At 41.9% G+C, this 27884-nt stretch overlaps 1 protein-coding gene across 1 annotated transcript in view; it reads left to right on the top strand.

Annotated features, from left to right (window-relative positions):
• TGFA (transforming growth factor alpha) overlaps nt 1-27604 on the top strand; it is a 72749-nt gene extending 45145 nt beyond the window's left edge. The window contains exons 3-6 of the mRNA XM_040414431.1: nt 13153-13270; nt 17284-17433; nt 22778-22887; nt 26753-27604. Of these exons, the coding sequence (XP_040270365.1) occupies nt 13153-13270; nt 17284-17433; nt 22778-22887; nt 26753-26760 (386 nt within the window). The 3' untranslated portion in view covers nt 26761-27604. The remainder of the gene's footprint in view (nt 1-13152; nt 13271-17283; nt 17434-22777; nt 22888-26752) is intronic.
• Nucleotides 27605-27884: the final 280 nt, after the last annotated feature.

The following is a 27884-nucleotide window of genomic DNA, read 5'->3' as shown; positions in this document are numbered from 1 at the left end:
TTATTTCAGTGTGGAGAGTAGAATAAGAAGGGTCTGGCCGCGGCTTCTTTACGGTGTGAAAAAAAAGGACCAGATATGTTTATTTCATTCGCCATCAAGGTGCAGTCAGAAAACTCACATACACATTAGAACATCAGCTGTCCCTGCCAAAATTGGCGAGTTTTACAAAATTTTCCCTAATGCATGGACATCTTTAAAAGATAACATAGTGGAGCATATTCACTAAATAGAAAACCAACAAAAATATATGGATTTAACAAGTAATAAATGGCATAATCACACACTGTTCATGATTAAATACCGTATATCATTTTATTCACAAATAGAATATGAACATGATTGGCAAAACACTACTAAATTAAAAACATTAAAATTCATAAGGAAGGGTAGGGAAACCATGTAACGTGCAAGTGCATGAGCTGGTCAGGATTGCTAATTGCCAGGAGCCCAATGGGAATACATATAATATAAAGAATGTACAGTATATATAGCCTTGATAACAACTTGAGATGAAATAAAATTACAGCAAGTGCAAAGAATAAGTATACCAAGATCAATACAAAATATAACGAACAAAGATAATTAAGTATCAGGCACAAAGCATACTGACCAATAATAAATCCCACAGCAACAGAAATAGGACCACCAATCCACTCCCTGACGCGCGTTTCGCAGTCTGCTTCCTCAAGGGGTATATTCACTAAATATGCCATCATTTTGCCTTAATTTGTGCCAAAAAATGGCGTACAAGCTTTATACCATATTTATCCTGTGTGTTTTGTGCCTCACTCAACAAATGGTTATGGCCTAGTGGCCACCATCAATACCAAAGTGATCTGTCAGTTTTTAGGGGCTCTATTTTCAGGCTATTGTGGAATTTTCTAGCTCCTTGTGGCGAATGAATCATTAGGGTTGTATTTGAAGTCAGTGAAGGTAATTCACTGGCATTAAAAATTAGCATGCCTGCATTTTGCAACTTTTTAAATGCCAATGCGCCTACATTTTGGTGCATACAGCATTTGTAAGCCATCCGCAAAACTTGGGAGTTGTGGAGGGAGGGTTGGGGCGTGTCTATGAGTGGGGCCATCGGCCCCCGCACATCATTTATGCCAATTTCCTGGCTGGAGTAGATTTCATTCTAGGCACACTGACTAGTGGAGGATGTGCCTAATTTATGATGATGCTTGCACCTCCTCATAAATAAAGCACATTCTCAGTGTAAGACAGGCCTCTGATAACTGACCCCAATTTTTCCTTGAGTCTGAATTGGCTTAACAAACAGCTCACATTGGTTGTTAAATTTAGAGCATCTTTATACCTAACTCTTTTGTCTAGAAATGTCATACCAGTTTTCTACACTATCCCCCTACTGGAGAAGCTTTGGGACTTTTTTAAGACTTTAAAAAGTCCCATCAGACCCATGCATGGTGGATAGTTACTGTATGTGTTTGTCTTTCTGTTATTTTATGTTGTTATCGCCTGTGTGGTCATCTTGTTTAGTTCATATCCTGTTTCATTCTCCTTATCTCTTGTATGTACATGAATTGGTAACTAAGCTTTCCTTCACCTTTGGCAAAGATTTAGATTGCTGCTATAGCCATGAATCTAAATACCCTGGCCCCCTCCCCTGCCACCAAACAACCTACAGTAGGCATATGCCCCTTGCTATGCCCTTCGTTTGGGTTCTATCAGGCAGTAATTCAGTGGCCTGTTCCCACCTAGGTTCTGATATTTATCACATTTGCCCTTAGTGATAGCAGCTCTTAGTAAATTCTAGGTGACACTGACCCCACAATCTTGAGAAAACAAGTAGGATCTGTGCGGAATGTCCTGGTTTCTCCCTCCGCTTATAAAACGATTACTTATTTGTCAGCTCTCCTCACTCAGGGAATTTTTAAGCTGTTTAGCAAATTCCAATATAACCACAAAGTGAGGCCAAGATGACTGCAGGTACAGCCAGTTAACCCATAAATCACAGAACCTGACCTAAAAAAATAATATCTCCAAAATCTTCTTAGATGCCTTCATTATCTTAATACTGACGTTCCTACTGGTCTGTTGCGAGGAGTTTTCTAATGACTGATGGCTCATTTTTAAGTACATGGATTATACTAAAGAGCTGATCTCTAATTGATGTGACTGCTGGTCTGTGAGAGACGTGTTCATTATTGTCCAGCTCATGCTGAAGTCAATCCACAGGGATTATAGACCGATTCATGTTACTAAGCATCATGTCACACATATGCCGCATATATCATCTATTTTTTGCTTTTCGGTTTTGCCAAAAAGGATAAAAGAAATGTAGAAGAGCAGAGTTGGTCCCATATTCATTTTTAATATAGGTCTCCATCCCTGTATTAGTATATGCCATCAGTTCACATCTGTCCATCCCCTGAGAGGTGCAACATGAAATTGCCGAAGCCCAATATAAAATCTGTATCAGGGTCACAGCTTTCATGTGTAATTTATAATACTGTCTTCTAATGTGATAGAGAGAGGCCCTTGGGCACCCTTAGGCCCCCAGGGCCCACATTTGACTGCATCACTGGACACCCTATAGCACTAAATAGGGGAGGCCAGAGAAGGTTGACCATGAGAGAAAAATTCCCAACAAAAACTAAAAACTTAGATTTTGCCTAGGTACAGGTTGACTTCCCACTAAAACCTATACAAATATACATTTGCTTTGGCCTTGAGGGTCTTTCATATGAGGGTTGCGTGTGATGTAGGGCTGCTAGTCACTGATCTTGCAGAAAGAGTATTTGAGGGAGGTGAAGGAGAAGAGGACCATGATATCACTTTATGTAGGCACCCCAATTATCATAATGTGAGGAACCAAGACGTACCCTAAGTTATTCGTAGTGCTTGGTGCTGACTGAGCGTGATTGGGAGTGCAAGATAAAAAGTTTCCTGAGTAAAACTGAGTTTTCTGAAAGTTTCTAACACAATCATGTTATATTTATATGTAAAAATAATAGAGTTATAACAAGAAGAGGAATATGGAAAATGCTTTCATACTGGAGTTCTGCTAATATTCCTCAGTACCCTCGTAAATATATGGCGTTTTATATTTCCACTTCCAGTTGTATATTCCACATTCAATTATAAGCTTGATTCTGCAGGGATGACATAACTACAGATGTAACCGATGACATCACTAGTCACAAAATGTATGGATGTATTTACAGAAGATTTAAATGTTCCTCTTGTGACATGAACCAGTTCTGAGTCGCAGTTTATCCTTGTTGCATGGTTACAGCACAGCTCTATGGGGCTTTCGCCATTACATAATGTTTTTCCATATATTTCTTACGTGGAATAAGATGGGAGACTCTGATCTGCTTCATAAAATAATGTTAAATTAAAGGGGTTGTCCAGGATTTTGTTTTTAAAAGGGCTTCTGTCACCAGAATCATTGTAGTGAGACATGCTGACCTGTGACATGTGTGCAGGTCAGCAGAAGCTAGCAGTCTTTTTCCCATCCCCATCTGTGAATTTTTGACATATGCAAATGGGAACTAGGCCTGGACACCAGGGAAAGGGAGCAGGGCACCTCCTAATGCCACCGTCATCCTAGCCCTGACTCCTATCCATATGAGCGGACCTAGATGGTAGGACGGCTTATACACCGGAACCTCGGACCCTGAGACGCCCTGATGATCCCTAGAAATAATGTCAGGAACTAGAGATGACCTGTTCCTCCAGGATACAAATAAACAGGAGTCTCTCACCGGCCTCGATGCAAGGAAAGGGGAAGACAGTGAAAAGCAACTGGATCGGCAGGTAAGAACCCAGAACAACTAGACAGGAAAAGGAAACAAACCTTAAAGGAGAAGTGTACACACATGCTGCATAAACTACACGTTGCCCCAGGCAACCAGCATGCATGGAAAATGTGTCACGGAAAACAACACAGAGACCGAGACACAGCCGTGACACCATGGCTCACAGACCGTCTTCACTGGACTTCCGATCCCCGCATGTTAACTTCCTGCATGGATGGGGTCACATGCTCCACTGCTTCCAATGATTGGCCTCAGCAGTGACGTGTCCCCAAGCGACATGTCCCTGCTGAGGTCAGTCATTGAGGTCAGGAGAAGTTCTTCTGGGACAGTATATTGTGCTGCACTTTGGTATTTGGTTCTGCTGGGGCAGTATATTGTGCTGTATTTTGCAATTTGGTTCTGCTGAAGAACCATATACCAAAGTGTATTACAATAAACCGCTCATCTATGGTTTTGCTGGCCCTGCGTACTTGAGTAGACCTCACCTACATATGTTCGTTCGAACTTCTGTCAATTTGGGCCCACCTACAACATGGTACCTCTTTCATTTTTCTTCCAGGGCCACTTTCTTCCGCACCTGGTAGACAGTATGTTCTGCTTTCCACAAGCCTTACAGAATGGCACAGGCAGACCCTGGGTCCCATAATGGGTGCACATTTTCATATATTTTGTGTCAAATCTCTTTTTATTGATTTTGCAAATTAGAGAAAAGTACAGAACAGATAAATGAGCTAAGCACATCATATAACGTGTTTGCGAAGTCGCTAGATTTCCGCTGCAGCTTCACTATCTTCGAGTGGGCTATTTATTCCATAAAACTTAATTATACCTCAACATTGATCTTTTCAAGTTGCCCAAAAGTGCTTATGGCTAGTGTGAAGCTTGGTTCGGATAAGGTATGGGTAAACCAATATAAACATACTTTAACAAGAAGATTGTCGTGAAGCAGTCAAACGTAGAGAGGTGAAATGTGCAGGGATGGAGCACCTGAGATCGTGTTTACATGTGTTAAGAGACTCCACTTTATTAGATTAGCCTTTATCCCTGATTATCTATATAAGGAAGTATGTCTGGGCCTTGTGCGAAGGACTTCCAAGGAGCCCAGGTAAGCTTATTGTCACAGCTGAGAGTGGGGGAAACCCTCAGCCGTGCGGTGTCATAGATATTGGTCGCTGCTAGGCCAGGACAGGAATCAGGAGGCAGGTCACCTCCTATCACATCCCTAATTCTGACCCTGACTCCTAGCTGTATGAGCCAACCCTGATGGTAGGAGGGCTCATACTCGTAACCTAGGGTCCCTACTAGCCCTCAGGGTAGCCCTGGACTAGGAGCAGGGTAAGACGACCTGTTCCTTCTAGATGCGGACGAACAGGAGTCTCACTGGCCAAGCTGCAAGGAAAGGGGAACAAATACCACATATGGATATGGCAGGTGAACTAAAGCAGTTCCAAACCTACCTGCCACAGACACGCTGACTGGAACCCGTGCATGACTACTGATGTCCACACAACACTAAGGTACACAGCACCCAACACATATCACACAGGTAACCAGGACATCCATAGCTGCAATAAACAGATAGACCATAAAAACATCTTCTAACATCAGAAATAGTTTTATGACCACAAGGGTGGCCCTCACTGGACAGATGGCATATAAGAGCAGGAGGATGACTCCAGCAAGGCATGGCTGAAGTACCCCTCAGCTACAGGGATCCAGCAGAGACTAAATCACCCAAGTAGCCACACCCACACACAGACACACCCAGTGTTCACACAAAAAGAAGGGAGTTAACCCTTTCTACACCAGGCAAGGAACGGAAACCACTTAAAGGGAAATACACCCATAAACATCACTCTCCACCTGTTACCGCCGGCAACGGCATGCGTGGCAACCATGACCTGGGAATCAGCCAGAAGGCCGAAACACACCACATGCACACAAACAACACGTTGCCGCAGGCAACCGCAAGTGAAGGGAAACTGTCACAGTGCACACCATAGGCCGTGACACTTATATTTTTTGTGTTGACCATTTGCATATGAGCAAAGTTCCTCCAGCCTCGCAATTTGACCGATCTTGGTGATCCAATGGGATATCGGAGACATAATCGTTTTTTTCCAATATAAAGGAATCATGGCCTTAGCCAATAGTACTAATTGATTCCAGAGTAGTTTATTATAGTTTTTCACCAAGATTACCTCAGTGGTCAGGGGAGGAGCATTTAGGCAAATTTTTGAGAGGTCTTTCTCTACTCCAGTCCAAAAAAGTTTGATTTTGGGACATTCCCACCATAGGTGGGTGTATGAACCAACATTTTAGGCACATCTCCAACAACTGGTTGGGATTGTAGGATTCATGAGATTTATCACCACCGGAGTCTTGTACCATCGACTGACTAGTCTGTATGTAGTTTCTTGTAAAAAGACGCAACTAGATGGTCCTAGGCAAAATGTATACATCTGCTTGATATCAGCCTCTGTGAGGTCGATAGATAGTTCTTTCTCCCATGCTGAGATGTATGGCAGCACATAGACTCCTGAGGCATCTGAACGCAGTCCTGCATTAACTTTTGATATAATCCTCCGAAGCCGGGGGTGGGAAGCTGCCAACTTCTCCAGCCATGTTAACTCGCTGGTAATATCTCCCATTTTGATCAGCTTTTAAAAATTTTAATATAGATGGTTATATGTGATGTCGTCTATTGTAGTTCCCGTGACCTCTGACTGAAGCGTGGCCAAATCTGGGAATGTACCCTCTTGTAATATGTCCCCTATCAGATGGCATCTCAATTTCTTTTGCATCGGAAGCCATTGTGAGGAGTATGGATCCTGGAGGCCCAGCAGGTCTCCCAGGTTAATTAGCGGTGAGGGGGCAGGCCAGAATGTTTGATTCTTAGATAGTTTTTTCCAAAGGTGCAGGGAAGCTTTTGTTAGTAGATTGTTGTGTGGAATGGGGTGTGTCTGGGATGCAATTACGATTAGTGCTTGAGTTAGAGAGAAATTATTTGCTTCTTCTTCAATGGGAACATATAGTTTTGGGCTAGGTCTTTTGTGCCAATCAAGAATTCTCGCGAGTTGTATGGACTCATATGTTGACAACATATCTGGTAATCCAATCCCTCCCTGCCTCTTTGGTTTGATCGGGGTGCTATGAGCTACTCTGTGATGGGATGAGACCCAGACATATTTCAAGAATAGTCTGCGAAGTTTAAGAAAGAAGGAACTAGGAAGATAGATAGGCAGAGTCTGCATCAGGTATGATATTTAAGGGGTTATTATCATTTTGAGAAGGTTGGAGCGACCCATCCATGAGATAAACGAGATCTTCCAGGAGTTGAGAGTAGTTTCAATCGTTTGCAATAAGGGCACATAATTTAGTGAGTACCAACTGTCAGGAAATGGGGATATATGTAGACCCAAGTACCTGATGGAGAAAGAGGACCATTGGACCATAGGAATGAGGTGACCTGTTTAAATGTCGAGATTGTAGAGGGCAGGCAAGTGATGTTCAATGCCTCAGATTTCGATGGGTTGATTTTAAAATTGGACAGATGGTGGAATTGGTCAAAGAGACGGTACAAGGCCGCAATGGAGGATTCTGGGTTAGAGGTGATAACTAGTAAGTCATCAGCATAGGCTGCAGTGAAATGTTCAGTACCTCCCGCCTTGAACCCCCTTATCTCTGGGTCTTGCCTAATCGATTGGATGAGAGTTTCCATCGTAAGCACAAAAAGGAAAGGGGGCAACCCTGCCTAGTGCGGTTAGTTATTTGGAAAGGGGTGCCGTTAATCTTTACCATTGCTGAGGGGCAGGAATACAGTGCTGAGACGAAGTTAAGGAAGGTGTCCGGTAGACCAAATTTGCGTAATATGGCTTGCATATAGACCCAGTCGACCCGGTCAAATGCTTTTTTAACATCGGTAGATAGAAAGGCCAATGGTGACTTTTTACACCTGGCCAGCTGGATCAAATGCAAGACTCTGAGGGTGTTATCCTTACCCTCCCTGGTCTTCACGAAACCCACCTGTTCAGTGTTAACCAATGAGGGGAGAAACCGATTGAGGCGATTTGCTAAGACTTGGGCAAATATTTTAACATCCACATTGAGCAGGGAAATCGGACGGTAGCTACCACATAGTTCCAGGTCTTTCCCTTTTTTGGGCAAGATCGTAATATGAGCTTCTAGAGTTTGTGAAGGAAAGGTATGCCCAACAATCAGTTGAAAGTCGAGAGCATGTGGGGAAGAAGGATATCTTTATAATATGATTTATAATACATAGCCGTTAATCTGTCTGGACCTGGGCTTTTACCCTTGGGGGATTCCTTTAGGGCTAATTGAAATTCGGAGAGAGTTATTGGCGTAGCTAGTTTGGCGCTTTGAGAATCCTGTAGAGAAGGCAGGGATAAGCCCTGTAGGAAGTCGTTTATATCTTGATGTCTGAGATAAGATTCTTCCTTAGATTTTCCTGATCTCAAATTGTATAAAGCTTCATAGAATAGTTTAAAGTGTTCTGCGATGCTTTTTGTGTTTGTGGTTTTCTGTCCATTGGAAGCCTTAATGGATTTAATAAAGGTCTGGTCCCTAGCTCTTTTGGCCATAAGAGCCATAAGTCTAGAGTAGTGTTGAGCGAGCATGCTCGGCCGAATACCAGTTCTGCTCGAGCATCGCTATGCTCGGCACATGGCGGTACTTGGCCGAGTACCGCATGTGCTTGAGCACAATGCTCGAGTTTCCTCCCCGCACGTTTCGCGACTGCTAAGCAGCCAATAAACATGCAGGTAAGTACTGCCCTCACTGTACTGCCAGTAGCCATGTTGGCTATTGGCATTACAGTGATTGGCTGGCCGGAACACGTCATCTGGTGCTATATAGCACCCGATGACGCTTGTTCGGCTCATTCTAAGTCAGGGAGAGCTGAGGATAGGAAGGGACAGAGAGTGTAGGGAGTGTAATCAAATATTCTAAGTGTACAAAAATGTTTTAGAGACCCAAAAGTCCTTGTAAGGACTCTTGTGTGTGACAGCAGCAATATATTTTTATAGCGCAACCTGCGCTAAATTGCTCAGTGTTAGGGAGAGCTGTGCATAGGAAGGCACAGACAGTGTAGGGAGTGTAATAGGAAGATTTTTATACAAAAAACTTTTCAGAGTCCCAAAAGTCTTTTTAAGGACTATTGTGTGTGACAGCAGCAATATATATTTTTAGCGCATCCTGTGCTAAATACCGTGTAATAGGCCACTGCGGACAGTTAAATTATCTGCGCCACATCTCCTGTTTAAAGTGTGCGCATCCCTAAAATATCAGTGACATCCAGTGCAGTTTTTCCGTAGACGGTGTCCCCTGAGGACAGTTAAATTATCCGTGCCACATCTCCTGTGTAAAGTGTGCGCATCCCAAAAATGTCTGTGAAAATCCAGTGCACTTTTTCCGTAGACGTGTGTTCTTTTATGTTGTCTTTCTAGGGCTTCTATTCTTTTAAGGGTGTTTTCCATTTCTTTGTTCTTAAATTTTTTGAGATAGGAGCAAAGAGAGATCAGATCTCCTCACACCACTGTTTTATGGGCTTCCCAGATCATCGTTTGGGATGTATTTGTGAATGTATTTTGGACAAAATAGTTGCTTAGTAAGGTCGCAATGCGGGCTTTGTGTGACGAGTCTTAGAGTATCATCTCATTGATTCGCCACGTAAAGGAACGGGCGGGAAGGGACTTTATGACTATGGACAATGAGACCGGGGCATGGTCTGAGATGGAGATGTTGTGGATTGAAGATTTAACCATCTTTGGTAAGTGTTTGGAGGACAGGAAAATGTAATCTATTCTTTGATTATGGCCATCTGAGTGTTATGTGTAATCCCTGCCAGACAGGTTATTTGTTCACCAAGTATCTACAAGTCCGCAGGATGACAGGGCTAGGGCTAGAGGAATCGAGTAGAGGGTCTAGGGTGATGTTAAAATCCCCCCCTACAATGCAAATGCCCTCTTGGAAGGATTCAAGGCGTCTAAGTGTCTCTGTCAGCCATGGCACTTGTTGTACATTAGGGGTGTATAAACCTGCAAGCATAACTGGTGTATTAGCTATTTGGCCTTTCAAGAACAGATATCTACCCTCAGTATCCACTAGGCTAGATATCAAAGTAAAGAGAAGAGATTTTTTGATAGCAATGGTTACACCTCTGGTTTTGTGTGAAATAGGTTTTGTGTAGAGGAGGAAGCTTACCCCGTTTAAAATGGCTCTCCTGGAGTGTTGCGACCTCTGTATGAAGGGATCTAAGCAGTTGGAACACTCTGGATCTCTTAGAGGGGGAATTTAGTCCCCGCACATTCCACGGCACCACATTAACAGCAGACATTTAGCCTGCTTTTCTATTGATAGGGCAACAGGATGAACAGTTTAGAACACAAGTTGCAATAATACAATAAGAGCAGAACGGTGCAAAGTAGGCGGAGAGAGAATGGGGATTAGGGTTGGTTACTCTTTTCCCGATCCTATAGTACCTCAGGAAAATATCCTGAGGCTGGAGACAGGGATAAAAGGTGAAGTAGAGCTATAACCCAGAGAAGGGGAAAGTTGGTCTCACCTACTGGTCAATAGAAGGGGTATTAGCGCCAGAGTTACTGTAGATAGAGCTTGCAGTGGGCAGGGGAGAGAGAGGGGTGGGGAAGGGATAAGGGGAAAACAGGAACGAGGGAAAAGAGGAAAGATCAAGAAGATATGGGATGTTGGAGACAAGGGGTTAGAAAAAAGGGTAAAGGTGTTACAGCGTGGGTAGGGGAAGAAGACCAAAAGCCTGGTACATGGAAGGCTTTACTGTAGTATCATTTGAGTGTAGCCTGGGAATCCAAGATGTTTAAAGGAGTATCAGTCCGGCTTGGCTGCTTGTCTTTTTTGGGTCCTCTTCACTTTCCATGGGACCGCAGCTGGAAGGTTTGATAGTTCCACCACGTCGGAGATGGGATCCAAAGATGATCTCTCATATTGAATGACAGTAGAGGTTTTAATATTTCTTTGGTGAGGTCGATCACAGATGATATAGGCACCGATTCTGGAACTCCTTTTAGGCGAAGGTTGTTGCGCCTCCCTCTATTATCTTGATCCTCCACATATGAAAGTAAATTATTGAGATGATGTTGGCATTGTGAAAGGACTGAAGCAGTAGCCTCTCCAAAAGATACCAATGAGGCTTGGTTCTCTTCTAGTTGTTCAACTCTGCCTCCGATCTCTCTAATATCTGTTTTTATGTCTGAAAGTTCTTTGAGGACAGGAGCTATTGCTGATTCAATGATCTGCTGTAAAGTTTTTCGTGATGTTGAGATAATAGGGTCTCCCTCTCGGCAGTCTTCAGCACCTGAGCTCTCATAATCTGACGTCTCTGCGGCGGCAGCCACGCTCCGGTCCACTGATTGACTTAATGGTTGACGATCTGTGGGCTTTTTATGGAGAAACTTCTCCATTTCTGACTGTGACTTCTTCACTATTTTAGAGCCCATTCCCTCTGGTTTTCCTACTTTCACCATAGTGAGTGGCAAGGTGAGGAGGGGAAAAGATTTGTGTGAGTTGGGGATGCTAATAGAAACTCAGAGCGCACTACCCCTGGCCTCAACCCCTACACATTCGGGTGTATTTTAGTGCTCTGTATGTAGAAAAAGTAGAAGAGTCTTTGGCCCAGGACAAGTCTGGAAGATCTGTTAGACTGCCGCTCAGAGCGGTCCGTGAAAAATTAGAGCTGAGCTCTTCACCTTCAGAAGAGTCCCGCATGGGGAAAGGTGGGACTGGGGTGGGGTATGTGCCTTTATTCGGAGAGTAAAAATTACTGACCACTGCAGCACAAGTTTGTTTGTGAAGCTGTTGTTCGCCTCCCGCCGCTGCGCCTTGACTTCCGGTGGGAATGGCACAGCTAGAAGTGTCGCGGCGGCTGCCGTGCTGCAAGAAGTGTAGACCCGAGTGGGCGACCGGCTTGTGTGGGAATACGGGATGGCTGGAAGAGGTCTCCATCTGCTGCAGGGCTCAGTTATGTGGGTGATGCTCCGGTTGCCTCCTTAGGGAGGTAGAATACACCGTCGGCGGCGAAGCGGGAGAGGAGCTCACCTAACTCGTGTCCTGCTTCTTCCAGCGCCAAGCCACGCCCCCCAATTTTTATATATTTAGTATGCCTAATTTAGGCTGTATTAGAAACCTGTATAGGCTATTATGGAAATATATACTGTACCTCTATATACTTCTAATTTCATATAGTAGATAAATCTACACTTTTTTCCATGTACAGGAACTTGCCAGACACTATGGGGGTCATTTATCAAACTGGTGTAAAGTAGAACCGGCTTAGTTGCCCATAGCAGCCAATCAGATTCCACCTTTCATTTTGGACAGCTTCTTTGGAAAATAAAATGTGGAATCTGATTGGTTGCTATGAGTAACTAAGCCAATTCTACTTTACATCAGTTTGATTAATGAAATATGAGAAAATAAATAATGACATGCTTGTTCACATTTCTTATTAAGACGCTATGTTCCCCTGATACATATAGAACATCCAGCATACATTACGTACACATTGGGGGAGATTTATTAAAACTTCTGTAAAGAAAATCTGGCTCAGTTGCCCATAGCAGCCAATCAGAATCCATATTTTATTTTCCAAAGGAGCTCTGAAAAATGAAAGGTGGAATCTGATTGGTTGCTATGGGCAACTAAGACAGTTTTTCTTTCCACCAGTTTTGATTAATCTCCCCCATTATGTCAATGTTATTATTCTACAGTATTATCCTTAAAGGGGTTATCCCATGACTAATGTAAAAAATGAAAATCCGACATCATAGAATACTTGACCACCTCTTTCTAACAAAGCTAGAACCAGGCCTGTACCTCACATAGATCCAGAGATCTGCATATTCACTGCTTTGCTAGATTTATATCAACGTAAAATGTATTGACCACCGGCGCTAGTTACAACAAGCAAGCAGCAGTGTCTACACTGCTCCATAATAGCTGCCACAGAAAAGATTTATATCAAGCTGACAGCTAAAGTTGAGTGTCTTTTCTGCTGCATCTCAGTGGGCGTGTCTGAAGTCTCCCTATCACAGCTCAAAGGGCGTGTCTAGGTTCTCCCTATCATAGCTCAGGAAGCAGTTAAAGGATGGAACTGAGCATGTGCGACCATCTCAGTGGGCAGGTCAAAGAAATAAGATAAAGAACAAACAGCAGGTGGCACTATACAGATACATTTTATTTAATAACTTAGTGGCTATGCTAAATTTCTAATTACATACAATTACAAAAGTATTCAGATCCAGGTGCTGGTTTGAAAACTGTATAATATTTTTCGTGAGACAACCCCTTTAATGCATTTTTTTCCTCTTTGCAGATCCTCCAATGGCAGCTGCTGTTAGATCTCACTTTATGGATTGCCCAGACTCCCACACCAATTTCTGCTTCCATGGAACTTGTAGGTTTCTGGTGCAAGAAGAGGAAGCGGCCTGTGTGTAAGTTACCATCCCCATCAGTGCAATACATCTGTGTTGTATGAAGCATATGTTGGATTCCTTGAGGAACATTTACATAGAAAGTCAAAAGAGTAGTTGGTTATAGATGCAAACATTCAGTCATGTACATGCCCCAACGTTTTCTTCAAACTTTCCCATGGAAATTGTTTTCTCACCCTAGCAAAACTTCATATCATTAAATATTTGCACTACAACGCATGGAAAACATAGTAGCAAATTTGAAGGCAGGTCTTAGAAATTTCTTGATGGATTGAACAGCGTCCCACCGTCTACTTGACCTTGTTTCACAGTAACACAGTAACTAGTGTTTGCTTACCACTGCACACAATTTTACGGTATATATTATACGGAACTAGAAAATTTGATCAACTGTACAAATACTGTACATTGTATCACTGATCCTGTACTGATCCTAAGTGACCTCTTGTATTATAATCCAGAGCTGCATTCTTAATTCTGCAGGCTGGAGGACTCCATCTCTGCATAGAGCTTTTTTTGGGCGATGTGTATTCTGGGAAGTGTCAGCAATGAAGACACTGTACACCATTCTAAATTACGGAGGTTTAAGTGCCCCACTGGATTATAAGATCTTAACTAAAATGTTAAGTAAGTGTTTGCTTACAAGATTGCTGACTATTTCCTGAAAACAACCAGCAGATCTATGACTGTAGATCTGGTTTATAATACAAAGGTAAGATCAGTGCAAAATAAAAATGCAGTATGTTTACAAGCGTAATCAACGTTTCTATGTAGAATAAATCTTCATATAAACCTATGATTGTGTTAAAAATTATCATATGTCTTAGGTGTCTAAATTGTGCAGCAAATAGAGATTGTGAATTGCTTGTGCCTTATGCATGTGGAAAGGTCACATGCATGGAGCATGTATGGTGACACATGGAGCCCTCATGATTCCTTAGATTTCCATTGGTGCTATACTACATGTCCATACAAGATGGATTCATAATACATCCACTTGTATTCTTATGGGCAGCTCTAGCCTTTGACGCCTGTTAGGATCCTTGTTTCTGAGGGGATTAAAGGGGATGACCACTTTCTGGTTATTGTTGACCACTGTGTTCATAAGATGATTATATGGCACTTAGTAACATAGCGTTTGTTGAAATTCTGTGCTATTTTCTATAATTCATTAGGTATGCCCCCTTGTTAAAGTCTTTTGTGCTGTCCACACAGAGGTCCTGTTCACAAAATGGAGGAGGGTCATGTGACCAGACAGATCATCTCCAGGTGATGCCTCCTCCATTCAACTACATTTGGGGAGATTTATCAAACTGGAGTAAATTAGAACTGGCTTAGTTCCCCATAGCAACCAATCAGATCCCACCTTTCATTTTCGAAAGGAGCTGTGAAAAATGAAAGGTGGAATCTGATTGGTTGCTATGGGCAACTAAGCCAGTTCTACTTTACACCAGTTTGATAAATCTCCCCCATTGCACCTGTGATTTGCATTTGCTCTGTTGGGAGACATCACATGGAGTTGATTTGCCAGGTCACATTACCCTCCACCAGCAGCCATTTTATGGATAAGACCTCTATGTGGACAGCACAAAAGCCGGGATATACCTTATAAAATATAGAAAATGGTGCAGAATTTCAACAAAGGCTATATTAATAAGTGCCATATAATCATCTCATAGACACTTGGTCAACAGTAACCAGAAAGTGGCCAACCCCTTTAGAAAGGATTGGCCATCAAATGTGCACAGGGCCCCCCCACCTCTCACCTGACAACAGATGTTGGGGAGAAGATAGATCAGACAATTGGATTTCAACATTCCCAATCCTTATATTTTGAGGGGAGATAAGCCTCCACCGTTAATGTCTGGCGGAGGCTTACTACCCTCTCCCTATTTAGGTCACAAGCATGCTAGGCTGAGCCAAAAATGTATGAGTATGGGGAGATGGAAGGAATAGCTATGTTTGGACAAATCAGCATCTGGTCAACAGCTATTTGAAGTGTATGGCCTGCTATGAGCTCCCTATTTTTCCCAAACATGATTTCTAGGGATATTCTGATATTATTTTATATTTCATGTTCCTGCATAGCGCTCGAGGCGGCCTGACTGCACATGTACAGCTGGGCGGGATAGTATAATGTACTCCCACAACACTGGCGATAGATTCATCCTCACGCATGCACTGTGTTGATGGAGCACAGGGGGTAGGCCATGAACGTGTCATCAGTGATGGCTGACAGGTTCATTGTGGGCTAGGATTACATGCACAATGTACGGCATGTGATCCAGGAAGGGAGCACAGGGCTGGTTCGGTAAGCAAAATTTAATAATCTTCAATGAAAAAGTTATTATTCACCTCAAGGGGGGAAAACATGAAATAAAATAAAAACTCTGAATATCCCTTTAAGCCAATTTCATCAATTGCAAAATGAAATAATATGAATGTAAATGTATAACTTAGAGAAACTAAAGTAATTTTGGTCAATAGCTAAATAAATTTTTTGATTCTTCAAGTTCATTTAACCTAAAAGGTATTCGGTACTAACCTGCGGAAGGACAATGTTTTACATAGTCTCATGCTCTGCTGAAGCCGCTGTATCGGCTGCACTCATGCACGCTGCTGGCTTTTCCGGGTCCCGAATAGATGTGGCCTGTTCTTTTCCTGTTCACCTCCATAGCCGTGAATGCAGCTGAACAGGAAAAGAGGTGGCCACTTCTTGTCAGGTCCCAGGCAGAAGAGCCCCCCATCCTGTGTTAGTGCTGTGGAGACGGCAGCATTGAATGATCGAGGATCATCTAAGTACTGTGTAAAACATCTTCCTTCCACAGGTTAGTACCAAATACCGATTAGATTTAATGATGGGAGAACCCCTTTAACTTTGCAAATAATCCTGATTAAAGATACTGTATCCTACCAGTTTGTGTATACTGTACACCATGGTAACAGACTACGAGCAAACCCTATGTGGTCTGATCCTGCAGTGACTGGTTCTCTTTAAATGAAATCTATATATATTTTTTTTTTAAATGTGCAAACCTGGACATACCCTTCAAGAGTTCTCTGAAGCTTTAAATATAAATCCACGCACTGCAGTTAAGCAATAGGAAAATGTTTCATAAAAAGTAATTAAAAAAAAGACCTTATAGTCTCATGTTGCTACCAAAGTATAAAATAGGGGACTAAACAAGGTCAGAAGAGTTTTATGTTCTGTCAGAAAGATATTTCAGTATGGACTTCAACCTTGCTGCCTCATCTACGCTCTTCTAGATATCTGAAATAAAACCGATAACCTTTGATTTCCTCAGCATTCATGGAATAACTGGGAAAGACCAGTTCTGATAACATTATGCATAGTTGTACGTCATATATTTGATTGGAAGTTTCACCAGGTTGGCTGACAGCCTTAAAAGTAAAGAGAAAAGTAGAGTTCAACATTGAAGAACCAGCTATGGTTCAGCTACAGTATGCAATATGCTGTTTCCAATGGTGGGATACGAAAGCCCAACTAATAATGTGTCACTTAAGACCCATCAGGTCTCCTTGACATGTTTGTTTTAGTAAGTGCTTATATTCTTGATGAACTAACTCTGTGTTGTGCTGTTCCTCTGATATTTCTTTTAGAAATTATTAATTAATTTGACAACTAGGATATACCAGTTGGGGGAGGGGATGTCCCTCCAGGCTCTCACATTGTCCAACCAGTGTTGCCAGTGTCGACTGGGTAACACTCAATTTTCAAGACATTTTTAAATTTCTACTTGGAACAACAGGGAGATGGTAAAATGCTGAATTCTAAGCAAAGATACTCCAGAGATCTGACAGGTCTTCTTGATATTAGATCAAATATGTGAAATGACTACACCATGTGGTATCAAAAATCTTTATAGAATTTTCAAAATGTTTGACTACCAGAAGATGGATAAAGTTTGAATTCCATAGTGAAGAAGTTGACATGTTGCAGATACATGGTAGCTAGGCTGCTGTTGACATTGCTTCTTTTTTTTGTCTTCCAGATGTCTTCCAGGCTTTGCAGGCAAGCGCTGTGAGCATGCCGACCTCCTGGCAGTGGTGGCAGCAAGTCAGAAGAAAAACACCATCACGGCACTAGTGGCAGTGTCAGTGATATGCACAGGGCTTCTCATTATAGGATGCATATTAATGCAGTAAGTAGGACAATGCACTCTTCTTTAATCAAACCATCTTTCAGTTGTGACAATTGCATATGAAGGTGGCCTTAGAGATAATATTAAAAGGGGTCTCCAGGATTTAAACAGTGATGGCCTATCCTTGGAGAGGTCAAAGTTTGATAAGTGGAAGTCCTACCTGGGTAACCCCTATCAGCAAAATAAAATGGTAAAAGTACTCATGTGCTGTGTGTCCTGTGAATTGTCTCCACAGGGCGGGTGGCCTGTACATCAGTCCTATTCAAGTTAATGGGACAAGCTGCAGTACCCAGCACACTCTCCATTATGGCTAAGACCCTGTGGTCCCTTCATAGTGCTGATCTCACCAACCAAACAATGATGGCTGATCCTCATTCCCAGAGAGGTCAGAGCTGTAGTTATTAATGGTCATGAAACCATTGTTTCTAGACTAAAATCTGTAGCTAATTATTACCACTATTATTTTCATAGGAAGGTGGTTCCAATCAAAGCAAAATATATTTGTAGTATACTTTCGTCTCTTTTACATTTATATTAGTATGTGTATTGCATACAGCTAAGGTGGCCACACGTGAGTTGAGTGCTACTTCTTGGGTTGGGGACTCTTAAGTCACTAACCCCGTGACACAGAAATGCCCAGAATTCGGTGAGACACTCATTAGAGGAGATTTATCAAAAGTGGTGCAAAGAAAAACTTACTTAGTTGCCACTAGTAACCATTCCGATTGATCCTTTCATTTTCAAAAGGAGCTTTGAAAAATGAAAAGTGCAATCTGATCCCCAGAGACTCCAGTATTGTCCTGGAATAATATACTTCTGCCCACATACAAGAGATCAGTCATAGGTCATTGAGCCCATTAGACAAATTGTGGCCAAATAGATTGACATGGAGAGAGATAACTGCTATGGAGAGGCTACTAAAACAGGACCATGATTGAGATAAGAGTATTGTACTATAGAGACACTGTGCCTGACTCATTTGTATGGGTACTCCTGTCGGCACTTCTATTTGGTATGCTTGGTATTGCTCTGTACGGGCACAGAAGTATGGAACATTTTGTGTGCTGGGCACATGGGTTCAGGTTAGGTCCCATTTTGGTCTGCATCCGATTTGCATTTATTTCAATGGGATCGCAAAATATGCGGACAGCACACCAAGTGCTGTCCACATCCATATGTCCGTTTCACAGCCCTGCCAAAAAATAGATTATGTCCTATTCTTGTCTGTTTTGCAGACAAAAGTAGGCATTGTTATAATGGGTTTGCAAAAAAAACGTATGCAACACAGACGTCAGACATCATCTGTACTTTTTGAGGATCCGCGTTTTGTGGACTTCAAAATACATACAGTCAGGTCCATAAATATTGGGACATCGACACAATTCTAACATTTTTGGCTCTATACACCACCACAATATATTTGAAATAAAACGAACAAGATGTGCTTTAACTGCAGACTGTCAGCTTTAATTTGAGGGTATTTACATCCAAATCAGGTGAACGGTTTGCATATGTGCCTCCCACTTTTTAAGGGACCAAAAGTAATGGGACAGAATAATAATCATAATTCAAACTTTCACTTTTTAATACTTGGTTGCAAATCCTTTGCAGTCAATTACAGCCTGAAGTCTGGAACGTATAGACATCACCAGACGCTGGGTTTCATCCCTGGTGATGCGGTGATGCTCTGCCAGGCCTCTACTGCAACTGTCTTCAGTTCCTGCTTGTTCTTGGGGCATTTTCCCTTCAGTTTTGTCTTTAGCAAGTGAAATGCATGCTCAATCGGATTCAGGTCAGGTGTTTGACTTGGCCATTGCATAACATTCCACTTTTTTCCCTTAAAAAACTCTTTGGGTGCTTTTGCAGTATGCTTTGGGTCATTGTCCATCTGCACTGTTAAAGGGAACCTGTCACCGGGATTTTGGGTATAGAGCTGAGGACATGGGTTGCTAGATGGCCACTAGCACATCCGCAATACCCAGTCCCCATAGCTCTGTGTGCTTTTATTGTGTAAAAAAAACGATTTGATACATATGCAAATTAACATAAAAGAGTCATATCTTACTTGTGTGACCAGAGAAGAGTCATATTTTCAAGCTCTGACTCATCTCAGGTTAATTTGCATATGTATCAAATCGTTTTTTTTTACACAATAAAAGCACACAGAGCTATGGGGACTGGGTATTGCGGATGTGCTAGTGGCCATCTAGCAACCCATGTCCCCAGCTCTATGCACTAAATCCAGGTGACAGGTTCCCTTTAAGCGCCGTCCAATGAGTTCTAAAGCATTTGGCTGAATATGAGCAGATAATATTGTCCGAAACACTTCAGAATTCATCCTGCTGCTTTTGTCAGCAGTCACATCATCAATAAATACAAGAGAACCGGTTCCATTGGCAGCCATACATGCCCACGCCATGGCACTACCACCACCATGCTTCACTGATGAGGTGGTATGCTTAGAATCATGAGCAGTTCCTTTCCTTCTCCATACTCTTCTCTTCCCATCACTCTGGTACAAGTTGATCTTGGTCTTATCTGTCCATAGGATGTTGTTCCAGAACTGTGAAGGCTTTTTTAGATGCCATTTGGCAAACTCTAATCTGGCCTTCCTGTTTTTGAGGCTCACCAATGGTTTACATCTTGTGGTGAACCCTCTGTATTCACTCTGGTGAAGTCTTCTCTTGATTGTTGACTTTGACACACATACACCTACCTCCTGGAGAGTGTTCTTGATCTGGCCAACTGTTGTGAAGGGTGTTTTCTTCACCAGGAAAATAATTCTTCGGTCATTCACCACAGTTGTTTTTCATGGTCTTCCGGGTCTTTTGGTGTTCCTTCTTTTTAAGAATGTTCCAAACAGTTGTTTTGGCCATGCCTAATGTTTTTGCTATCTCTCTGATGGGTTTGTTTTGTTTTTTCAGCCTAATGATGGCCTGCTTCACTGATAGTGATAGCTCTTTGGATCTCATCTTGAGAGTTGACAGCAACAGATTCTAAATGCAAATAGCACACTTGAAATGAACTCTGGACCTTTTATCTGCTCGTAATTGGGATAATGAGGGAATAACACACACCTGGCCATGGAACAGCTGAGAAGCCAATTGTCCCATTACTTTTGGTCCCTTAACAAGTGGGAGGCACATATGCAAACTGTTGTAATTCCTACACCGTTCACCTGATTTGGATGTAAATACCCTCAAATTAAAGCTGACAGTCTGCAGTTAAAGCACATCTTGTTTGTTTCATTTCAAATCCATTGTGGTGGTGTATAGAGCCAAAAATGGTAGAATTGTGTCGATGTCCCAATATTTATGGATCTGACTGTATGGTCATGTGAATACACCCTCATAATGTGTTTATTTAAGTGCTGTGCTGGCACTTCTATTAGTATGATTCTCCTACTGTACATGCAAGAAAAAGTATGTCAACCCTTTGGAATGATATGGATTTCTGCACAAATTGGTCATAAAATGTGATCTGATCTTCATCTAAGTCACAACAATAGACAATCACAGTCTGCTTAAACTAATAACACACAAAGAATTAAATGTTACCATGTTTTTATTGAACACACCATGTAAACATTCACAGTGCAGGTGGAAAAAGTATGTTAACCCCTAGATTAATGACATCTCCAAGAGCTAATTGGAGTGAGGTGTCAGCCAACTGGAGTCCAATCAATGAGATGATATTGGAGGTGTTGGTTACAGCTGCCCTGCCCTATAAAAAAAACACACCAGTTCTGCGTTTGCTTTTCAGAAGAAGCATTGCCTGATGTGAATGATGCCTCGCACAAAAGAGCTCTCAGAAGACCTACGATTAAGAATTGTTGACTTGCATAAAGCTGGAAAGAGTTATAAAGGTATCTCCAAAAGCCTTGCTGTTCATCAGTCCACAGTAAGACAAATTGTCTATAAATGGAGAAAGTTCAGCACTGCTGCTACTCTCCCTAGGAGTGGCCGTCCTGTAAAGATGACTGCAAGAGCACAACGCAGACTGCTCAATGAGGTGAAGAAGAATCCTAGAGTGTCAGCTAAAGACTTTAAAAAGTCTGGTGGCATATGCTAACATCCCTGTTAACGAATCTACGATACGTAAAACACTAAACAAGAATGGATTTCATGGGAGGATACCACTCTTGTGCTGCACGTTTACAGTTTGCACAAGAGCACCTGGATGTTCCACAGCAGTACTGGCAAGATATTCTGTGGACAGATGAAACCAAAGTTGAGTTGTTTGGAAGAAACGCACAACACTATGTGTGGAGAAAAAAGCGCACAGCACACCAACATCAAAACCTCATCCCAACTGTGAAGTATGGTGGTGGGGGCATCATGGTTTGGGGCTGCTTTGCTGCGTCATGGCCTGGACGGATTGCTATCATCGAAGGAAAAATGAATTACCAAGTTTATCAAGACATTTTGCAGGAGAACTTAAGGCCATCTGTCCACCAGCTGAAGCTCAACAGAAGATGGGTGTTGCAACAGGACAACGACCCAAAGCATAGAAGTAAATCAACAACAGAATGGCTTAAACAGAAGAAAATACGCCTTCTGGAGTGGCCCAGTCAGAGTCCTGACCTCAACCCGATTGAGATGCTGTGGCATGACCTCAAGAAAGCAATTCACACCAGACATCCCAAGAATATTGCTGAACTGAAACAGTTCTGTAAAGAGGAATGGTCAAGAATTACTCCTGACCGTTGTGCACGTCTGATCTGCAACTACAGGAAACATTTGGTTGAAGTTATTGCTGCCAAAGGAGGTTCAACCAGTTATTAAATCCAAGGGTTCACATACTTTTTCCACCTGCACTGTGAATGTTTAGATGGTGTGTTCAATAAAAACATGGAAACATTAAATTCTTTGTGTTATTAGTTTAAGCAGACTGTGATTGTCTATTGTTGTGACTTAGATGAAGATCAGATCACATTTTATGACCATATCATTCCAAAGGATTCACATACTTTTTCTTGCAACTGTATATGCTAAAGTTGTTAGATTTCTTCTCAGGTGGATTAATTATACATTAACATTTTGGACATTGACTAGGTTCAATGCTTATATGTTCTCATCGCAGACGTCTATTCAACCCACCACTGATCCTAAAATATTTTTTTAATTTGGCCTATGAAAGACCATATATATTTTGGTGTTCAATCCATTATAGACCATTGAAGGTCCCAACCTATCTCACTCTAACAGAGTATACTGTGCATACAGACATACAGATGTTGACCCAAGATCAAAGGCCACAAAAATAAAATTTTACCATTTAAGGGCCATGCAGAAAAAACAATAATCATCCTTCCATACACTTAGAATGCTCTTTTGTGTTACAGTTGTTGCAGCTGGAAAAAGCACCGTGAGTGGTGTCGGTCAGTTTTGTGTCGGAAGGAGAAGCCAGACGGACTCTTCAAGGGAGGAGCGCCCTGCTGCAAGTCAGAGACAGGTGACTATGTTGTAAGAATAACGTTAGGATAAGGTGGCTTCTTAACTAAACTAATGTCATAGGTGTTAGAGTACAAATTACAAATCTGATGTCATTGCATTAATAGCTCGACACCCCAGATGAGTGAGCATTAATTACAAGGGGTTTAACTAAATGGACATCACACCTGCTTAGGAGATGAGTGTAAACGGACTATGTACGTAAGTGTTATCTCTGGCCTCCGTCCATAAGCATTACGTAGCACTCAGACTCAACTATCCAAATGTAGACACCGATGCTCTAATAGTTCAAATACATGTCCAATTATCAGCAGATAAATGTTGCATCTACAGCAGTGTTTTCTAGCCAATGGTTCAGTCTGGAGCCACATTTGCTGTAACTCTCAGGTCCCTACATGTGGCTGGCCAGCTATTGGCAGCTCCAGATACTATTGTGCACTTCTGGTGCAAAACACGTGGAAGGTATAACATTACTAGAATTTGGGACTAGGATTAAAACCAGATCACTGGCACGTAAGACTAATACAAGAGCCATATCAATTGGTCATATTATTTGACGTACAAAAGGTTGGTGACCTCAAGATCTTCATTTCTGAACCAAGAAAATGCACTTTCTATTAAATATTGCCCTACTAGCAAACATTAATAAGCCTGCCAAAAAAAATGTGCTAATATTTTAGACTTGAATCACAGGGGGTAACAATAAATGGGTTGTCCAGGATTAGAAAACATGGCTGCCATTTCCCTCACCTGTCAGTGGGTTGAGTCTCGTGTTGCCATTTGGTTCCACAGAAGTGATTGTAATACTACATACCACCATGTGTGATGCTGTTATTGGATGACAGCAGCCATGTTTTTCTACTCATAGATCACCCATTTAATTATGTGATGTTACGTTTATATCCAGCCTTAGGGAGGGACTGATAATTGAGAAGATTGAGATGAACGTCTTGTTAGACAGATTTTGTGGTTTCCTGCAACCATTTAGAGACTAGAAGGATACGACTGCATGGTCGTATAGATTATAGTACTTACCTAAGTATTTTAGGAACAACTTTGAAAATGCCTTTTATGTGCTTCTGACTCAGGAGCCTTTCATGGTGGCAGGTCTGAGAACCAGTTAATAATCTTCTATTTAGCCATACATTAAGCACTGAAAACCAACAGGTATGACTTAGCTGATGTCAAGTGTTGAGAAGCATATGAAACCTATTCAAGTCCTATATTGAGTTTAGAGCAGAACCTCATGCGGGTGAGGAGGCTTTCCATCTCTCCACATGTTTCCATAGGAGACAAAGTGACTCTGTGCACGTCCCCAGCTTGCCCAGCTGGACAATGGCTGCGTTGTCTTCACGTCGACGGTTAAACGTAACAACACTGTGGATACTGTAACCTTTCAGCGCCGCTGTTCACTGATTTTAAATTGCATCTGGCAGGAGGCCACAGATTTATAGTCTGAGTTGCCCTTTTCAACCCGTAAAACCCAAAACCTCCCTGATTTCCAGGCTTCATCTTATAGAACATCCTGTTTGCACTTTACATAAAAATTAGCATAAAACCAGCTCCACAGAGTCCTCAGTTACATATATTTTATGCAATAAGTCTACATTTGATGATGGTTTCACAAAGTAAGCAGATCATGAGGCCTCATCTACTGAAGTGCTATCAAGTAATGCACTTGACTCTTGTTTAAGAAACAGGCTCAAGAAGCTTTCCTTCCTTATGTAGAAGAAACGGGTCAAGTGAAGATTGTATGCCCCCTGGATTATTTATTTGATTTTGTTTCACTAAATTTCTTAATAAAATATATCACACAAGCAGTAAACTATGTACATCAATCATTGATGGAGTTGTTTTGCTTAAGCAAATGGCATTTATGATGGAGACATAGTTACTACAAGGCACTTACAAGGTACCACTGCTGCACATACAAGGTGGATGGGAGATGCTGCGCATGCATTCATATGTGCCATCACACGGCCTCCGCCACCAGTGCTTTTTCCTTTAATGTGCAAGCATGGCCACCTCTGCTGGATTGCGGCGGTGGCCATAAAACCTGGAAACGAGCAGTGTATAGTGCAATGGAAAAATGAATCCAGCCAGCAAAGGAAGCAATATGGACAATCACAATACGTTAGTAGGTGCCTTGTATTAACTTTCTCTACATGATAAATTACATTTGCTGAAGTGAGGCAACAACTGTAATTATTTGGTATCCCTAAAGATATTGGCAGGTGTTAAGAAATGTAGTGAAATAAATTAAAATGCATAATTCAGGGGGACATGATTTTCACTTGTTTGGAAGAAACTACGTAAGGGTTAGAGGGCCTGACATTAGACACCCTCCACTAATACTGTGGAAACTTCTGCTACAGTATGCAGTTCATGATCATCATAAATTGCTGCCCCAAATCAGGACATAGTAACATAGTTTGTGAGGCTGAAAAAATACATCTGTCAATCCAGTTCGGCCTGTTATCCTGCAAGTTAATCCAGAGGAAGGCAAAAAAAAAATTATGAGGTGGAAGCCAATTTTCTTCATTTTAGGGGAAAATATTCCTTTCCGACTCCAATCAGAATAAATCCCTGGATCTTTCTCCAGAAATCTAGTAGCTATAGCCTGTAATATTATTACGCTCCAGAAATTCATCCAGGCCCCTCTTGAATTCCTTTATTGTACTCACCATCACCACCTCCTCAGGCAGAGAGTTCCATAGTCTCACTGCTCTTACCGTAAAGAATCCTCTTATATGTTTGTGTAGAAACCTTCTTTCCTCCAGACGCAGAGGATGTCCCCTCGTCACAGTCACAGTCCTGGGGATAAATAGATGATGGGATAGATCTCTGTACTGACCCCTGATATATTTATACATAGTAATTAGATCTCCCCTCAGTCTTCTTTTTTCTATAGTGAATAACCCTAATTTTGATAATCTTTCTGGGTACTGTAGTCGCCCCATTCCAGTTATTACTTTAGTTGCAACTTACCATCCTCTGAATCCTCTCCAGCTCTGCTATGTCTGCCTTGTTCACAGGAGCCCAGAACTGTACACAGTCCTCCATGTGTGGTCTGACTAGCGATTTGTAAAGTGGCAGGACTATGTTCTCATCACGGGCATCTATACCTCTTTTGATGCAACCCATTATATTATTGGCCTTGGCAGCAGCTGGGCAGTGTGATACAGGCTTTAAGTTTGCTATTTACACAGGAAGCTACAATAGTGTTTGGTTCTAGTGGAGGCAGAATGACGGTCATGCATAAACTGCAGTATCATCCATGGTAAGCATTTTATAGTGTAACATATGGATAACCTTGATTCTGCGCCCTCTAAAAACAAATACTATAGTGTTAGTTATCCTGTCAATCTGCTTTCTGAGATTGTCATCTGACATAGGATTAGTTACGTAGTTGATGAGAAAAAAGACACAGGCCCATTAAGGTCAATTTGTAAACCTAATGTGTTTTAATCCAAAAGAAGTCAAAACCTCTATGAGGTTGTCTTGTCACCAATTGCCCCATATTAGGAGAAAAATACTTTCTGAAGCCAAATATGACAGAATAACTCTCTGGATAAACACCCCATATAGAACCTTTCAATAAAGGTTTTCAGGGTCCATATGAATTTGTTCTACGATTCAACTATCACAACATCTTGTGGCGGAGAGATCTATAATCTCACTGTTCTTACCGTCTATGATGATGAAACCTTTCCTTTCCTTTTGTCATGGTTATAGGCCTACATTAGGTATAAAAGATCATTAGAAAAATCTCTACTGTCCATGCATATATCTGTACATTGTAATTAGTTCTCTAAGCTTTGTTCATTTGTATGAAGACTTCTTATTCGCAAATTGTCTCTTTACAGTGGTCTGAGAAGGATCTGAAGAAAACAAGGGCATTCCCCAACTATGGAGCAACTTTCCATCCTGCTCAAATCAAATTTCAGACTACAGCTTGGACAAATATTCTTAACGGAGCACATGGCTGGGGTCCATGATCCTTCCCAAAGACGTGGGGACTGTACCCAATGTTTCTGGCATAATGTGAAGCAGGGGGAATGGAGAAGGACAACACTTCACACTGGAAACTGAGATATATTTGGATTCCAAGTACTCTACGGGTGTGTGTCCTGCATAGGAAAGACTGACACTACAAGTGTGAAACCTGTTTTGTTACAAATCCATCTACTATGGGCCAGACTAATGTTTTAATTCTAATACTGCCAGATGGGTCTTCACTGTGTAAGTCAATGAGTTTGGGGCCCTTCTGTTGGTAGGACATTGGTACGATTTATTATTTTGGACACTCTGAAAAGTGTTGCTTCTAATGGACCATTCTCATATACCATGCTGCTGGCATTTCAGTATATTCATAGATGTATATCTAGGGACAGCTTGGTGATATCCACGGGAATAGAAAATAATTTTGAGTTATGTTGACACATTTAAACTTGAGGAGAAGAAAGTTATTTTTGTATATTTAATAAGCAAATTACCTATACAGTGCATTAGTATTAATCTTCTTTAATCTGTTTTCTTTGGTCTAGTAAGACTAAAAAGAAGACTTACAGGAACACCCAAACTTTGTTATTTTTCTTGGTCTATTTTAGTCAGCTAAAAGACTTGTCTTTGTCCAAAAAAGTCCATTTGAACTGATATTCATTGACCAATTGGAATGTTTTTTTTCAGCATATCCATTCATGAGTTACAAGTAGTACAGCTTAGGCTACTTTCACACTAGCGTTCGGGTGTCCGCTCGTGCGCACCGTTTGAAGGGGCTCACGAGCGGCCCCGAACGCATCCATCTGGCCCCAATGCATTCTCAGTGGAGGCGGATCCACTGAGAATGCATCCGCCTGCCAGCGTTCAGCCTCCGCTCCGCTCAGTGAGCGGACACCTAAACGCTGCTTGCAGCGTTCGGGTGTCCGCCTGGCCGTGCGGAGGCGAGCGGATCCGTCCAGACTTACAATGTAAGTCAATGGGGACGGATCCGCTTGA

Source organism: Bufo bufo, chromosome 1, assembly GCF_905171765.1.
Source record: "Bufo bufo chromosome 1, aBufBuf1.1, whole genome shotgun sequence".
NCBI classification, from domain to species: Eukaryota; Metazoa; Chordata; class Amphibia; order Anura; family Bufonidae; genus Bufo; species Bufo bufo.
The sequence above is the reverse complement of the archived record's forward strand: the minus strand, read 5'-3'. Positions and strand labels throughout refer to the sequence as shown.